Source organism: Suillus plorans, assembly GCF_016647745.1.
Source record: "Suillus plorans strain S12 chromosome Unknown HD556scaffold_4, whole genome shotgun sequence".
In the NCBI taxonomy this organism is placed as follows: domain Eukaryota; kingdom Fungi; phylum Basidiomycota; class Agaricomycetes; order Boletales; family Suillaceae; genus Suillus; species Suillus plorans.
Window position 1 is genome coordinate 901,057 of NW_024537388.1, and position 15,591 is coordinate 916,647.

Consider the following 15,591-nt stretch of genomic DNA (forward strand, 5'->3'; position numbering starts at 1 on the left):
GCACTCCTGCGCGACAAAGATATGCCAACAGCGTAACAACCACGCCTTTGAGTGGTATCGCCGCCAGACGGGCGCTTGGGATGAGCACTCCTCGGCGAGCACCACGAACACCACTTTTTGCTCGTGAGTGCTTGCTAAATGTACAACTAACTGCCATTTATATTTTATGCTAGCCGGAAGCTCCCCTCTTGCATTCCCGAGTTCTTCGCCCACTAAGACTCCTCGGAGGAGGGTCGCGATCGACTCTGATCCAGCCTTTCCAGACTCTGAGCCTCTTGCCTTTCCTTCGTGAGGTGCTTTTGTTGAGATCTTTTTCAATTTATTGATAATATGTCAGGAGTCCAGCCGCTGCTTTTGCTACGCCTGTCAAGAACCGTCGCGGAGACATTCACTCTTCCCTTTCTCTAACACCGACCACACGGCGATCGAGGCGTGGCGAATATAACAACGATCTCAGTGATAACCTCAACTCAGATGGAACGCACCTTTCCATACCAGCATCATCTGTACCGCATCTATCAGCACCTGCTGCGCCCTCAGATGAACCCGACGAAATCCGCGCTATCTGGGGAACTACCGTGAACTTGGCAGAGACGATGAAGCTCTTCCGCGACTTTTTGCGCGGCTTCAAGCCCAAATACCGTGCCATTCACGATCGCCAAGAGAACCTTCGCACTCGGGCATTTGCCACCCCAGACGAAGGCGAAGTCGTACTATATGAGACGTACATGCGTCGTATCCGCCAGACTGGCGAAACAAATCTCAACCTCGACATGATCAACTTGCTTTCCTATCCGCCATGTAAAAAACTTTTTGCCCAACTCCAGAAATACCCGCAGGAAGTAGTACCTGCAATGGATCAAATCCTCAAGGACCTCATGCTCGAACTTGCAGATGAAGATCAACAAGCTGGCATGGACGGGATGCAGGGCGACCAAGGCGACGAAGAGATCGCCGACATCATGGGTAAAGTCTACAAAGTCCGTCCGTTCGGGTTGACAGCCGTGAATATGCGTGAACTCAACCCATCTGGTATGACGTTCAAACGTTCAAACTTTCTTTCATCATCCTAACGTGCTCTAGATACCGATAAACTCATTTCTATAAAAGGCTTGGTCATTCGCGCTACGCCTGTGATTCCAGATATGAAGGTCGCGTTCTTCCGCTGCCTCACATGTGCTCATACTGTTCAAGTCGAAATCGACCGTGGCAAGATCGAGGAGCCAGCTCGGTGTCCAAGGGATGTCTGTGGAAGCGTTGGGACGATGTCTCTCGTGCACAATCGCTGTGAATTTGCAGATAGGCAGGTCATCAGGCTGCAGGAGACTCCCGATGCAGTACCCGATGGCCAGACGCCACACACAGTGTCACTAAGCGTATACGATGAGCTCGTTGATGTGTGCAAACCGGGCGACAGGGTTGTCGTCACTGGCATCTACCGCAGCGTCCCTGTCAGAGTGAACCCTCGTCAAAGGACAATGAAAAGTTTATTCAAGACCTACCTCGATGTCGTTCATGTCCGGCTTGGTACGGGTGGTACTCTAGGCCTCGATCGCAGTACACGTCCTGCGGGTGGCGACAAGGTCCCTGGTATAGGTGGTGTTGGTGATAGTGCCGATGATCAAGAACTGGAAGAGCAAATTGCCCAAGGGGGGCTAACACGCAAAGCCGAACTTGAGGCGAAACTAATCGACATCAGCAGGCGGCATGATCTCTATGATATCCTTGCTCGTTCCCTCGCACCGTCGATATGGGAAATGGACGACGTGAAGAAAGGTATACTCCTTCAGCTCTTTGGTGGTACCAACAAAAGCATTGCAAGAGGTGGTGGCGGAGGCGGACCTCGCTACCGTGGGGACATCAACGTGCTTTTGGTCGGTGACCCCGGTACCAGTAAATCACAAATTCTACAGGTATGACAGTCTCTCTGCATTTGTGAAGCTAGCTAAGCTCGTTGTTAGTACGTCCACAAAATCGCTCCTCGTGGAGTCTATGCATCTGGAAAAGGCTCTTCGGCAGTGGGTTTGACCGCGTATGTGACCCGGGACCCTGATTCCAAGCAGCTTGTCCTTGAGAGGTAAGGAATATATTACCGTCATCTTGGATATTGTTGCTCACGGATCTGCAGTGGTGCCTTAGTGTTGAGTGACGGCGGCGTCTGCTGTATTGATGAGTTTGACAAGATGTCCGATGCGACCCGTAGCGTCCTTCATGAAGTTATGGTCAGGCACACCCAGAGAGATTCCTTTCAATATCATTGAAATATGCTCATCAGGAACAACAAACTGTGTCAATAGCCAAAGCGGGCATCATTACCACCCTCAACGCCCGTACGTCTATTCTCGCGGCTGCGAACCCTGTCGAATCAAAGTACAACGTCGACCTCCCTATCACGCGCAACATCGACCTCCCTCCTACGCTCATCTCCCGTTTCGATCTGCTATATTTGGTACTCGATCAAGTAGACGAAACCCTCGACCGAAAGCTTGCCCAACATCTAGTTGGGCTGTACCTCGAAGACGCACCCGACACTGGTGGCTACGATGTTTTAGTGTGTCTTGCATCACTCCTTTCACGTACTGAGCTCACCTCGTTTTAGCCCCTTGACGAGCTCTCCGCGTACATCGACTATGCACGCACGAACATTCACCCCGTCCTGAGTTCTGAAGCAGGCGACGAGCTCGTCGCTTCTTACGTCTCCTTGCGCTCCATCGGCGCCTCAGACCCCCGCTCGTCTGAAAAGCGCATCACGGCTACAACCCGCCAGCTCGAAAGTATGATCCGCCTTTCCGAGGCTCACGCCCGTATGCGCTTTGCTGCGCACGTCGAGTTGCAGGATGTACAAGAGGCATGTCGTCTCATGCGAGAAGCCATCCGCACGAGTGCTATGGATCCCCGGACTGGCAAGATCGATATGGGTTTGCTGAACACCGGTACTGGTGTTGGACAACGCAAGATGCGGGATGACATGCGCAGAGAGTTGCTAACGATGCTTGATGGTGGCGCTGGAAAGGGCAATGGCTTGAAATGGGGCGAGGCGATGAAACGCCTTGCAGACCAGAGTAGTATCCGTGTTGATGCTGCTGAGTTTTCTGAAGTTATCAAAGCGATGGAGAATGAGGGAGTGCTGACTGTGGTTGGAGAGCGGGATAGGAGGATGATCAGAAGAGTTGAAGGAGCGTGATGTTGTCTTAGAGGCGTGGATCAGGTAGCTTGTTTTTTGGCTTCAAAATATCCTTTTTGCTTGTTGATATGCCATCGGGGTAATTGACTACATGTGTATTGATACTAGCCTATGTCGGTCTTTAGGGTAGGATGATTAACTGAGCGGAAGAGCAACATTCAAACGACGCTGTCGAGTCTCCACAGGTATTAGTACATGATAAATCCACCAAAATCCCAACGTTAAGTAATTATTCATCGAAACATTCCCACTGCCTCCCAATAGTCCACCCATTGCGTTGCAGTCGCCGACGACAGAGGCTCCAACTCTTTCACCGTTGGACTAACGCGCTGGGCCACAGCAGTTGCAAACGAGGCAAGTCCACCTACTTCTAAGTGCATCTCCCCAGACGCTCTGGTCGCGATATCTGATCGAGACATCGAACGCATAAAGTTGAGAAGCTTGATAGCAGGCTAGGATAGAAGACCAAGTGAGATAATATTCAGCCAGGAAATGAAACACACTTACGACGCGTTTGATGTTTGCCTCGCTTGCATTCTTGGCACTCGATTCGACCTTTTCGAACCACTCCGAGAATGGGATAAGAGGTAGCGGGGCGCTTGTTATCTTGCGCTCAAATATGGCGTCCGCAACAGGTCGCATCAGCGTCCCCCACGCTACCGGTCTCGGATGCACCAGATTAACCGCCACGGGAGGCTCTTCTTTTGCGAAAGCTACATCAAGAATAGCGTTTGATACGGCATGAGTAGGGATCCACGATAGGAGCTAAACCGTCCGTGTCATTGATGAATACCGCACGTTGAATCACACCTACCCCTTGGGCTTCCGGGAATACACCCAAGCTCACACTCGACTTGACGATGATCGGCAGCCAGTCCGTGGTCGACCAAGCTCCTCGTGGAGGTCCTCCCGCTATTTGTCCGATTCTGAATGAGCATGCCGGCAACTTGCTGTTCACGAGGACCTTGTTTAGGGCAGTGTTCATCAGATTGGCATACTCCCCTAAAGTAGCGTATGACTTACCCTTTCACAAACGTATTTGCTCGCACCGTAGCCAAGGCCTTCTGCAATGCCCGCGTCGTACTGTACTTCTTCTGGGAAAGGTCCTTTCGATTTATCCCAGCTTTGCGCAGTTGAGATAGAAGAGGTGAATAATACACGCGGCTTCGGATGGCACGGGGAGGACAAAGCCAGGTTTATAAGATTGCGTGTTCCCCGAACATGAGGCTCGAAGGACGAGAGCGCCAGGTTAAAGTTGAGTTGCCAGGCGTTGTGAATGATGACAGTGACGGACGTGCGGATCTACATTGTGTTTTATTAGTGCACTAGTCTGCAGAGGAGACCGGAAATGAAACAAACCTTCTGATACAACTCCTTCTCCAAACCCAGGTCATCACTAGAAGTATCCGTTTCTATGTACAACAGTTTCTCTGATTGCAAGAGGGTGACATCCAAACCGCGGTCGACGAATCCATTCTTCTGTCGTTCTTGAATGGATGCATCGCACCTCGACGGACGATTGAAGGCATATACCACTGATACATCCTCGCGCTGAAGCAAAGATGCAAGCATGTATGAACCAAGACCGCCCGTTGATCCAGTCAGGATGACCACATGATTATTTCGACTGCGTCCATTAGTAAGAGGGGCGGCGGAGGCATCTCCGACGGAGCCCCCACTGAATCCCACTGAATACTTCTCAATCATGCTCTCGATCTCAACCTTGACATCGACCGAGGTTGGATTGATCCCATGCAATACTACGTGAACAACACTTCTCGCGAGCTGGCGAATCGAAGGACTTAAAAAGACGATGTTCTGGTCAAATTTCGGTGCTGAAGCCTGGACGTCGCGATCTATTGACGACCTGAGGGAACTGACGATTCGGCTTCTGAGGAATGTAGCAGAGAGACTGGAGGTAGGAGGTCGGCAAAGCATAGGTCTCGATCGACCATCGGCTCACCTGTCAAAGCCCTGGGCAAAGAAGTCTGTATCAGGATCGACCTCCTTGCCAGCGCTCACAGAGACGGCATGCAGCATGAGCCAACTCTCAACGTCCCCCACAGTCCAGTTCGTAGGCAAAGGTATATCGATGCATGTTCTGCCACTCTCCACCTTGTCGTATCTGACGCTCATTAATATCATTTTCGGACACTGATGAAAGCACATTCTCACAGGGCATTGATCTCCTCTTCGTATAGTTGGCTGGCGGCTTTCTTGGTGATGGTCCCTTTTCCAGTTCGAGGCAAAGGCTTCTCCCTGCACGTCACAAGAACCATTTCCTTGAAGATTCTGCTGAAGGCAGGGCCTGCCTTATTCGTTTCTTCTATCTCAGGCCTTCAAGAGCATTTGAGTCATGAAAGCCGCATGCACGCTTGCAAGGATCTTACCAGACTTGATTCCCGAAAGACGAAACCTGTGCCTCGTCTTTGACGTCGATTTCATGTCCCGGCCGCGGCTCTATGAGGGCACCAACTTGGCTACGTCCACGGCCGAAGATCACGACGCCATTGACATGAGGATTGGTCCCGATGATGCATTCCATAGGAGCTGGTATTACTTTCTCCCCAGACGAGAGCATCAATACATCATCCTTTCTTCCTGTTCTGCAAGAATAATGTCAGACAGTTTCAGAATATGAATGACACAATTGTCGGTCGCACATCTTCCACAGACCCTCAATGGTCGGATGCTTGATAAATAAATCCGAAGTAGTATAACCCTTGACGTCCGGGAGATTCTCTACTGACACTCCGTACAGCGGAGTTGTCTGCGAAGAAAAGTTCACATTGAGAGGGTGTATAAAAAGTGAGACGCACCAAAATTTGGCATTCATATGTTCTATCGCCCTGATCAACCCATCTGGTCTTGACGTTTGGAGTAAATTGCAGCCAGTCCCAAAGCTTGTTCTCGACCCCATACCGGAATAAAGGAGTGACAGGCCCAATTTCTGTAGAGCCGTAGTGAGGGAATATATTGATTCCTGCATCCACCAGGGCATTCCCCATGTTAGAAGCGAGTGGACCGCCAGTATAAAGCTACAACAAGACTGGTATAAGTCGTTCCTTGCAAAAATAAACTTGTGACATACGACATATTCGAGATTCTTCAGAATATCAACAGCATCGGGAGAAAACACCCATTGTTCCAGGAAGAAAGGCATGGCCCACAAAGCGTTCGATTTCGTATTAAGCACACATTCCAGGATATTTTGGGAATTGGGTGTTATTGGGGCCGCCAATGGGTCGTGCAAGGATGTGGGCGGGTAAATAGATATGCTGTTCAAAGATACAATGGGTACCAGTAGTTGGATCAGTAAACCTGTGGTATGGAACGGTGGAACGGATGCAGCAGCAATGCGGAGAGGAGTGAGAATGTTGATATGGTTGATAACGCATGCTAATAGCACACCAGTTAGCACTTTGCTTTGTAGATTGTGTCAGTAGCTCACAGCTTCGGCACCACCCGATGATGGTTTGGTGGGTTGCTGGAATGGCTTTCGGGAAACCAGTGCTGCCAGAGGAATGTAGGTAGTATAATATATCGTCCGGAGATGACCGAGAAGCTTGGGGAGGGTATGGGAGAAAAATCTCGTCTGAAGAACCTGTGCCAAGCATGGGATATAAATATTTCAACGTCGGCATCATGTCAAGCTGCAGTTGGCTCGCATCAGTGCCTTGAGATACGCTACCCGCCTTAATTCCATCGATCAGGAAACCAAGAGAGTGGTGAGTGGTGACTAAACGACGACACTTTGTTTTCTGCATCAAGTTTAAGATTGCCGCCGCTGAATTACGAGGTGATATGGGGAACGGCTTAAAAAGTAGTGTTCAGAGATATGATGTCCGAGCAAAAAAAATGTTCACATACGATCAGCCCAGCGAAGATGATACCCATGAACACAGTCTGATAAAGGAGGGTGTCTGAATTGGCAATGATGCCAACGACCTCTTTGTCTATGCCCGCACGATCGGGTCTAACTTGATGTGCAGCACGATGACAAGCTCGATAAAAGTCTCGATGTGAGATATAGACCAGATCGTTGTTGTCAGGTTTGTTGTAGACAAAGAATGTGAGGTCCGAGTTATGTTGCGCATTGAATTCCAGCAATTCAGGGAGGAACAGAGATCCATCAAGAGGAGGATTGACAGGATTTGAACGTGAAGCAACCATGATTTGAATGCTCAACTTGTGATGTGTGAAGGGCTCTGCTAAGAAAGGACCAAGGTAGTCAGTACGCGTCTACTAAGTCATTGAGTCTTTTTAATACCTGAATAAGAGGCGGTGACCCTGATTGTCAATGGCCATTTTGGGTGTCAGAGTCACCGATTGGTTATAGTATCATGACATATGGAAAGCCAGCTGACTAGGGCCCTCGTTATTCGAAAGTTCTATTTCTCAGAACCTCCCTGGTACGTAAGTGCTTTACATAATTGGCCTCCGAGCACTCTGTGCGACTTGAGACAAATTTATTGACATTAATGTGGTTGCAAGAAATAGATTTTGCGTGAAAATCGCCGATCGGATGAGCCAAGGTCCAGACGCCGGAGTCGACTTCAAGTTGAGTTGGTGGCCAAATCAGGAAAGGAAGCGATTTACGAGAGGACGGCCGTCCACAATGATTTTTTTTGCCAAGCCATAGCTAATTGTCGTGAGTCATGACGGATAACCGAATGGTGGCGGAATAAGGCATCATACACTCTCGTTTACTTTCCCAGTGGCGCAAAATCAAATGTCAGGTATGTAGTGTAGCATGCCAGCTGCAGGTGACCGTTAAAAGAGTTAGAACTTAACTAAGTTGGTTGGTTGTAACCTTGATCTGAGCGTTACCGTGTAAGATTTCATTACCGAGAGAGGGCCGATCGTCGCGAGCAGCTACGCCAAGGTTGACTGACGCGGTAGGAAAAGTTCAGGGTCCGAGTCCCCGTAAGTAATTTACGAGAGGACGAGGCGATGACAATGCATCATGCAGGCCACACTGCTGGTAGTATACACAGATTTCGTCACGGCTTAACAGCCGAATGGTGGCAGGCATCGCACTCCCATTGGTACGATATCTGCAAGTTAAAATAGGTAGAGTACTAGTAGGGGCGGTGCATGCCACTACTAACCGTTAAAAGAGTAATAACTTTGGTTGGTTATAACGGTTAGGCCTTTAGGAGCTATTTGCGTTACAGCTCCTTCCATACTCAGACCACAATGATACTGAGGGTGTTCTGCCATGTACCGGGATAATGGCACCATGTGTCCAGCTGAGCGATGCCACTACTCGCTTCCTTCATCCGTTTTTCATTCTACCCCCATGTCGACTTCGTCGCGCCCCGCACTCCACAGACAGTTTTGTTATACCACCACCCTGCCCGTGTCCCACCCCAACTTAATCCTCGGTCTAACTCAATAGATCATGTCAGCAACTCTCGAGCGAGACGAAGCTGGATACCGGTGGACACCACCGTATGCACATACCAGTGGCTGCCAAACGGTAATAGGTCATTGCGTCTGCCCATATGTCGCAGCTGGTTTGTGCATAGGGATACTTGTTGTGACTATGATCTCGTTTATCTACAACATCCAAAAATGTGCGATAGACGTAAACTGAGGGAGGCTGTCGCAAGTAGTAAACTCCCGAACCTTTTGCCATCCTGGGAGATTCTGTGTGACAGCGTGTGTCGCTGTCAACTCACAAGCCTGCAAAAAAAAGTAAACTGGATATCCCAACGAGAAGTGTGACGACGCACTACGTACATTGTGCATCAAGTGTATCACAGGCGACGCCTCAGTGGGACCACGCATTGATGCGGTGAGAAGTTGTACTGACGTTGTCGGCGGGAGAATTGAAGCTATTCTCCCGGTGACGGCGTCCCTGAAAACCCCACCACAGAATCGGTCTCGACATCTGGCAAATCAGAAGAGATCATGCACATGGACAGGATATAGGCAGGTTGGATGGAAACATTTATGAAGAGAGTTTCAAAGGACACGACTTCGTTTCCACATAGTGATCAAATTCCCATGCCACAAGGAGCGCAATCTTGTCGAATGGAAATTTGTAGACTTGGTCAATGCGAGTATATATCGAGCTCATTGAGTATGTTTGATACAGTTTCCAGATTGACGCGGACGTGCTACACAGTGGATGATATGATTGATAAGCGATAAGCGGACCGCGGAGTTTCAAAATGATGGTTTAAATTTTTCAGCAGAGCTCAAGCAATCGCCTTACTGCTTCGTCAAGTGTTCAATCGAGTCCCGCCGCTAGCCCCCAGCTTTCAAGTAAGTCATCCCATCCATCGTATTCCTCGTTCGATTCTGCTTGCTCCTTTTGATGAACATATATCACATTCAAGCTCAACAGTCTTATGGACCTCTGTGTCTAGCTGCTGACTACCTTACTTCTGCAATTCTGACACCTATCAGGCATTCCAAGACCGTCATTTGATCAAGTACTAATGTTCGTTGTTTCAGGCGTCAACCGTACATTTCGTCCTCCGGTCTGCTTATGCTCGTAGTCTTACATGTATCAATATGTTGTCGTGGCTTGTCACTCTGAATCTATTGCTTGGATTCCGTTTACTTCACGCACCGAGTCGTATCGTGCAGCGCATCAATAGTATAAATCTTAATGTTACAAGATGCGAGTAAATGCATATGGTCTGAATACATGCGCAGCGAGGGGGTCGAATAAGTATAACATCCCGGTGGTCCATGGTCATGCCATCATAGCGCTGTTCCTCGTTCGAAACTAGCCCGAATCTCGGAAGTATACTTGTCGTAGTACCGCGCAATCTGTTACTCTTCGTGAGCTCATTCCAAGAACACGATGTGCAATGACATACCTTTTTGTTGAACACGCGATTCCGCTCATTAATGTAGGTAATGTCGCCTTCATCCTCATTAAGTCTCTTTCGCGAAAATTTGCCCTTCTTGTCAATACTATGGCGTAATGTCAGTGCTACGGGAGAGCCAAATGGATGACAACGTACTCTTTGTTGATCTTGCTGACCACTCTATCGATGGCGTCTTCAGTAGGCTTGTTGTCAGCGTACAGAAGAGTATTGGCATCTCGGTAGAAACTCTCTGCAGCCATCCGTTGTTCAGATGATGGAACCACCTGAGAAATGTACATTATAAGAAATACAATACAATGGAAGGTTCGACAGCACTCACCTGCCCGCCTGAGGGATCAAAGGTTGTGAGAGCAGACGACGATGGCGTGCTGCTCCCAGACTTTGAAAGAGACCCTGGTGCCAATCCCAATACAGCTTCTTTCTGTCGGTTGTATGTAGTGAGGTCAGGCTTAATGAGGTCGAGGTCTTTCTTGTAGCGCCGTCGAGCAGCGTGAACATCATCTACACAGGAATGATGAGTGTCGCCATACGATGAATAACATGAAACCCTACCGTGAAACTCATAATCCGCTCTCCGTGCCTTCCTCGCCTTCTTCTTTTCCCAATTATCATTCTCTTCTATCGTCCATTCCCAGTTCTTCTGCCGTTCCACATCCTCTCCCCGATCCTCAGCTTCAGTCTGCATGCGCAACACCTCCGCAAGTTTCCGCTGTCGCTCTAGCCGTGCAGTCTCCCTCGCTGTCATCTTGGCTTTGGCAGACTCTTCAATGAGAGAGGCGCGATTCGCTTTCGTCGTTGAACGCTGTGGAAGAGTGGGTGAGGGATGAGAAGTATGATGCAGAGGACCACGTACCATCTTCGCTCTCAACTGCTCCATTTTTGCTTTTCTTTCGTCCATCGTCATCGTGCCTTCTTCTGCTGTCTTCTCTTCGCCGCTATCTGAAGCCATTTGTTGCAATTGAACGCAAGTTACCAATGTTGGACGTCGACCACGAACTGCCACTTAGCACGTCGCTTATGTAAGCACAAACTTACAACATGCGGATTTCGGAATGATAGATAGGCTGGCCACCTAGCTTAAAAAGACACGGTGTAGCCATGAGGTCCCTCAACTATCCGCTTTGACTTCAAGTGTCTCTCAAGACGACTCCAACTTGAAACTAATAGTTCTGCCCGACCCACAGTCGGAGTTCGAAAGGAAGAGCAGTCGGGCCCGGGGTATTCCAATTTCCAAATGATTGGCCCCATTCCATCACCACGGTAGATCATGTAAGAGCAACAGAGGAGTGAAACAATCTAGCATTAATCTCACAGCAGTTTGCAAAGGCTGATTATAAGGAGAGCATTGCTCGGTACGTCTTCCCTTCTCTACCTACTATTCATTTTCCTCCAACTTTCTTTGCACAACCGCCTCACGTTGATTATATTCTACAGGAAACTGGATACAACACATGTGTATACTTGTGGTTGCATTCTATAAGTGTCTACATGAATTAGAAAGGTCGTTGATTTTTGCTTGTGTCGTGATTGAGCATCAGCATCAAGTAAGTAGAGTGAATTTCAAGGAAGAAGCATTGCTGACCGGACCACTCAAGGTCAACGCGAGCGTTGTCAAAACCTGTGTTAGATCAATGAGCTACATAGTACATGGTGTCGTCGATGAGCTGAGGCTGAATATCATACGCCCGTCAAGAACAGCCCGAAGATTGCATCGCACTGGCATGTTGCCAAAATCACGAGCAGTTAGATCCTTTGCGGCGTTCAAATATTTCACGCAAGTCACTGCGTTACATGATTTCATCAACAACTGCTACTTTGATCTAACCTCACTTCAGCGGTGCAAGCGCTAGATGGTGGTATAACAAGCACGAATGCGATTATACCAAGTTCCCCCGCTAGCTCACTTCAATCCTCCAATACTATGACTCTAGTCTCGAACGATCCCAGTTTGTGGCCAATCATCAATGCGAATATTATTTCCACCTATTTTTAAGGTTTGTTCGAAGCCAGCCGCATGATGTCCGTGATAATTCGAATGACCCTGGCTGTGGTTTCGCAGTTGCCGCCTGTGCTGCGGTGCTGTATGATTGGGGTGAGCAAGATTAAGTATGAAAAGCCTTAGACTAGACTGTACTGTCCTACATAGAGTAATACTCTGCAAAGGACATAAATTGGAATCAAAAAAAAAAAAAGTATGAAAAGACCACTGACATTATGGGATTTTTAGGACTTAAGTTCGGACAAGAGGTAGGGCGACACCATGACAGGACCAACCATGTCGCTGACAACGGTTTTACAGGTGGAACCTGTCTGGGTGAGCAGACCCCCACATTCAAAGAACCATGTAGAAACGCGACAATTAACTCGCGGCAGAGGCAACGGTGGTCTATGATGACGGTTCTGTATCTCACTGTATGTAACTTGTATTTCGAGCATGGTTAGCAGGTTGTACTGACACGAACATGTCCAAGGCACGATATGTTGCAATAGGATTTGCTGTGTACGTTTCGACGTCTAAGCCGTTGGTGTTTTACTCATTACACATCTCACACAATCAGCATCAAGATCTTGATCATGTTTCGTTGCATCGACTTGTTTCTTTCTTGTAACGGGAGGCATACAGTCAGTCTTTCACCAATTTCGATGACAGATGCAGCGAGTATCTCACACCGTTGCCTTCCATCCCTGTTCAAACAACTGAACTACGATGCAACACACAGCTCAAGTCTTTAACGTTCTGGAATGCTGGATTGATAGTGACGCATGTCACTAGTAGTGTTCTGTGAAAACCCGCCTAGTCACTCGCCGGTTAATATTTAGGTCAGGCCAAAATTGACAGGCATAGGTTGATAACGTGGATAACTCGTGAAAGGTACAGGCGTTTAAGATTTATTTTCAATGAAGTTGACGCTTTAGATTTTCTGAAAGGTACAATAATCATAACGGCGCTCGGTCGTGCCAGCAGCCAGTCGGAGTCCGAGTCCGAGTCTCCGACAGCTACTACATAGTACTTATTTGGGACATGACCGGTGACCGCGGACTGATTTGTATGGAAAGCAACCTTTACATCGCTCTGGGACACGCAGAGGTAAGTCACGTGAGTTCTGCGCAGCCACAACCAAACAAGTACCCCGAAAAATGCCGGGCCTCCAAGCAACCGCTAACGACGAATGAAGCCCAGTGAAAACCGGACAGTGCGGGAGCGTGTGAGAGCGTGCGAGAACATTACACAAAGTGCCAGATCATGTAGATCTGGTTGATAGCAAATGATGAGTATTTTCTTGTGAGCGCAGCGCATGCAAACGCATGAACTTTGCACAAACTTTGCGTGAATTCTGCTTTCCTCGCACTTATTTTGCATCTGCATGAGTTCCGCAATGTTTGCATTTGCTATCTGCTGCTTGTATATGCATGTCACTGCAACATGTAAAGCTTTTCAAATCTAAAGTCCGTCTTCATGATGTCATCAACACCTCTCTTGTTCCCTTACCGTCATGTTTCCCCGTACAACCGTTAACGTTAATACCGCAGGCAGCTAGTAATCCACTCGAGCCCTGGTCCTAAAACTCAAGTTTCCTCAATAGCAGCACCCTGACTCGGAGCGTTTGCCTTAGTAAGTTCTGTCAACAATATTCAAGCCAATATATCATTGAATACTATAGGACTGGGTGCATATATGCGCAATTGCTGCTATCTTTCTAGTACTCCTACGGGTCAGGCAACAATACAGGTGAGTTATTGACGTCATCCTTTTGGTACTTGATACTGCCATTGATATATGCTCTTTCAGACCTCTTTGCGATCTTCTATTCCCCAGGCGAAGGTCCAGTGCTGTTGACGTACTCCACAGAGGCATTCCCTCTCTGTATCCGTGATATCAGCATGTCCTTTGCTACTGCGACCACTTGGTTCTGGAAATTCATTCTGTCAATCACTTGGCCTTAGCTCGTCTTGGCCTTCAAACAACAAGATGCCTTCGGCTGGTACGCAGCATGGTGCTGTATTCTCTGGGTGCTCATCTTGTTATTCGTGCGCGAGACGAAAGGCAAGACCCTGGAGGAGCTCGACCAAGTTTTCGCTGTCCAATCGTATTTGTATTTCGTACTATTAATAGTAATGATAGCAACTTGAAGCAATATGATATGAACCGTTCTCGCATGATATAAACCGCTCATAAGGAATGCAAGGGAGTGCCACATCGTGTAGAAACAACTTGAACGACTCTCGCACGACGACGCACGATATGGACTCCTTCTGCATCGTGTATTCGTCCGGATTTCTTGTCGAGATCGTGCAAGGGCGGTTTCAGCTGGCGGTGCACGATGTGGCACGCTCTTGCACGTTCCCGCACTGACCGGTTTTCACTGGGAATGAAGGGCGGAGAGGTGCGTGTTCGGTGTCATTCGAATGTGTGCGCTGACGTATATCAACAGCAGTTACTTTCCGATGCCGTTTGCTGGGCTCTCCCTTCTAGTTGCTGCAAGAAGGACATCCTGCCACTGTTTATTGAAGCTTCGTAAGTCTGTCCACACTATTTTCGTCAAAACTTACGTTGTCATGGGCTTGCAGGTCCGTCTCGGCGCATTCCGCGTGTCCCATGCTAAGTTGAGCAATTTGTTGCTTCATGGGACACGCATTTTTTGGCTGGAGCCTCCCTTTGCTGCGTGTCCCAGGCAAAAGTCGATTTTTTTGCATTCATGGGACACGCAGCTCTCGCTTATGATGGTACGTCTTTCCTCATTGTTTTAAAATAAGTGTTTCGTAAGCTTACAACAGCTCCTTACTGGAAAACGACGCTCCGCCTGTTGTTTCCTGCCCTCTGCCAACTTCCTGCTTCGTCCGCCCTGTCCCAAGCAAGCCTGGGAGCTGTGAAGGTTGTCAACGAGTCACACACTGTGTTTCGTTCCTCAAGAGGTTCGATATCCTTCCAATTCTATCTGTGGTCTTGCTGATCAATCCTTCTCTATAGCATATCACCCTCCATTCTTCCATTTGCCCTCTCGAGAGTCCATTCTTCCCATCTGGACGTCCGTCTCCCTCTCTACCCTCTCGAGAGCCCATTCTTCCCATCCGGTCTCGTCCGTCTCCCTCTCAAGAGCCCATTCTTCCCATCTGGTCGTCCGTCTCCCTCTCGAGAGCCCATTCTTCCCATCTGGATGTCCGTCTCCCTCTCTACCCTCTCGAGAGCCCATTCTTCCCATCTGGTCGTCCATCTCCCTCTCGAGAGCCCATTCTTCCCATCTGGATGTCCGTCTCCCTCTCTACCCTCTCGAGAGCCCATTCTTCCCATCTGGTCGTCCGTCTCCCTCTCGAGAGCCCATTCTTCCCATCTGGATGTCCGTCTCCCTCTCTACCCTCTCGAGAGCCCATTCTTCCCATCTGGTCATCCATCTCCCTCTCGAGAGCCCATTCTTCCCATCTGGATGTCCGTCTCCCTCTCTACCCTCTCGAGAGCCCATTCTTCCCATCTGGTCGTCCGTCTCCCTCTCGAGAGCCCATTCTTCCCATCTGGTCATCCATCTCCCTCTCGAGAGCCCATTCTTCCCATCTGGTCGTTCG

General features: G+C 48.8%; 6 protein-coding genes across 6 annotated transcripts; 3 read left to right on the plus strand and 3 right to left on the minus strand.

Moving 5' to 3' along the window:
* Positions 1-80: 80 nt before the first annotated feature.
* On the plus strand, positions 81-3,184 carry HD556DRAFT_1226479 (MCM2/3/5 family-domain-containing protein; the record flags this gene model as incomplete). The annotated part of the gene is made up of 8 exons (XM_041297081.1): positions 81-123; positions 174-288; positions 338-1,032; positions 1,084-1,913; positions 1,962-2,077; positions 2,129-2,222; positions 2,276-2,551; positions 2,600-3,184. 8 exons carry the CDS (start codon positions 81-83, stop codon positions 3,182-3,184), a joined length of 2,754 nt encoding a protein of 917 aa, XP_041166221.1.
* A 233-nt stretch (positions 3,185-3,417) lies between these two features.
* On the minus strand, positions 3,418-7,357 carry HD556DRAFT_1226617 (putative aminoadipate reductase; the record flags this gene model as incomplete). Its single annotated transcript, XM_041297089.1, has 13 exons — positions 3,418-3,636; positions 3,692-3,949; positions 3,978-4,148; positions 4,208-4,486; positions 4,544-5,096; positions 5,148-5,309; positions 5,360-5,521; positions 5,575-5,790; positions 5,848-5,954; positions 6,004-6,222; positions 6,276-6,583; positions 6,636-6,999; positions 7,055-7,357. 13 exons carry the CDS (start codon positions 7,355-7,357, stop codon positions 3,418-3,420), a joined length of 3,321 nt encoding a protein of 1,106 aa, XP_041166222.1.
* A 737-nt stretch (positions 7,358-8,094) lies between these two features.
* HD556DRAFT_1330777 (uncharacterized protein) lies at positions 8,095-9,327 on the plus strand. The gene is made up of 4 exons (XM_041301737.1): positions 8,095-8,577; positions 8,651-8,746; positions 8,816-8,872; positions 8,930-9,327. Exons 1-4 carry the CDS (start codon positions 8,444-8,446, stop codon positions 9,144-9,146), a joined length of 504 nt encoding a protein of 167 aa, XP_041166223.1. The 5' UTR covers positions 8,095-8,443; the 3' UTR covers positions 9,147-9,327.
* Positions 9,328-9,799: 472 nt separating this feature from the next.
* HD556DRAFT_1330784 (SYF2-domain-containing protein) lies at positions 9,800-11,124 on the minus strand. Its single transcript, XM_041301738.1, has 6 exons — positions 10,886-11,124; positions 10,585-10,834; positions 10,352-10,533; positions 10,168-10,295; positions 10,021-10,117; positions 9,800-9,970 (listed from the first exon to the last, which is right to left on the minus strand). The coding sequence occupies exons 1-6, from the start codon at positions 10,979-10,981 to the stop codon at positions 9,902-9,904; spliced, it is 822 nt and encodes a 273-aa protein (XP_041166224.1). The 5' UTR covers positions 10,982-11,124; the 3' UTR covers positions 9,800-9,901.
* A 2,700-nt stretch (positions 11,125-13,824) lies between these two features.
* HD556DRAFT_1227024 (uncharacterized protein) lies at positions 13,825-13,977 on the plus strand (the record flags this gene model as incomplete). Its single annotated transcript, XM_041297126.1, has 1 exon — positions 13,825-13,977. A coding segment is annotated over one exon (153 nt), but the record flags the coding sequence as incomplete, so codon positions are not given.
* A 70-nt stretch (positions 13,978-14,047) lies between these two features.
* HD556DRAFT_1330797 (uncharacterized protein) lies at positions 14,048-15,099 on the minus strand (the record flags this gene model as incomplete). Its single annotated transcript, XM_041301739.1, has 6 exons — positions 15,002-15,099; positions 14,809-14,946; positions 14,584-14,757; positions 14,464-14,554; positions 14,230-14,382; positions 14,048-14,202 (listed from the first exon to the last, which is right to left on the minus strand). Exons 3-6 carry the CDS (start codon positions 14,725-14,727, stop codon positions 14,048-14,050), a joined length of 543 nt encoding a protein of 180 aa, XP_041166226.1. The 5' UTR covers positions 14,728-14,757; positions 14,809-14,946; positions 15,002-15,099.
* Between the last annotated feature and the right edge of the window lie 492 nt (positions 15,100-15,591).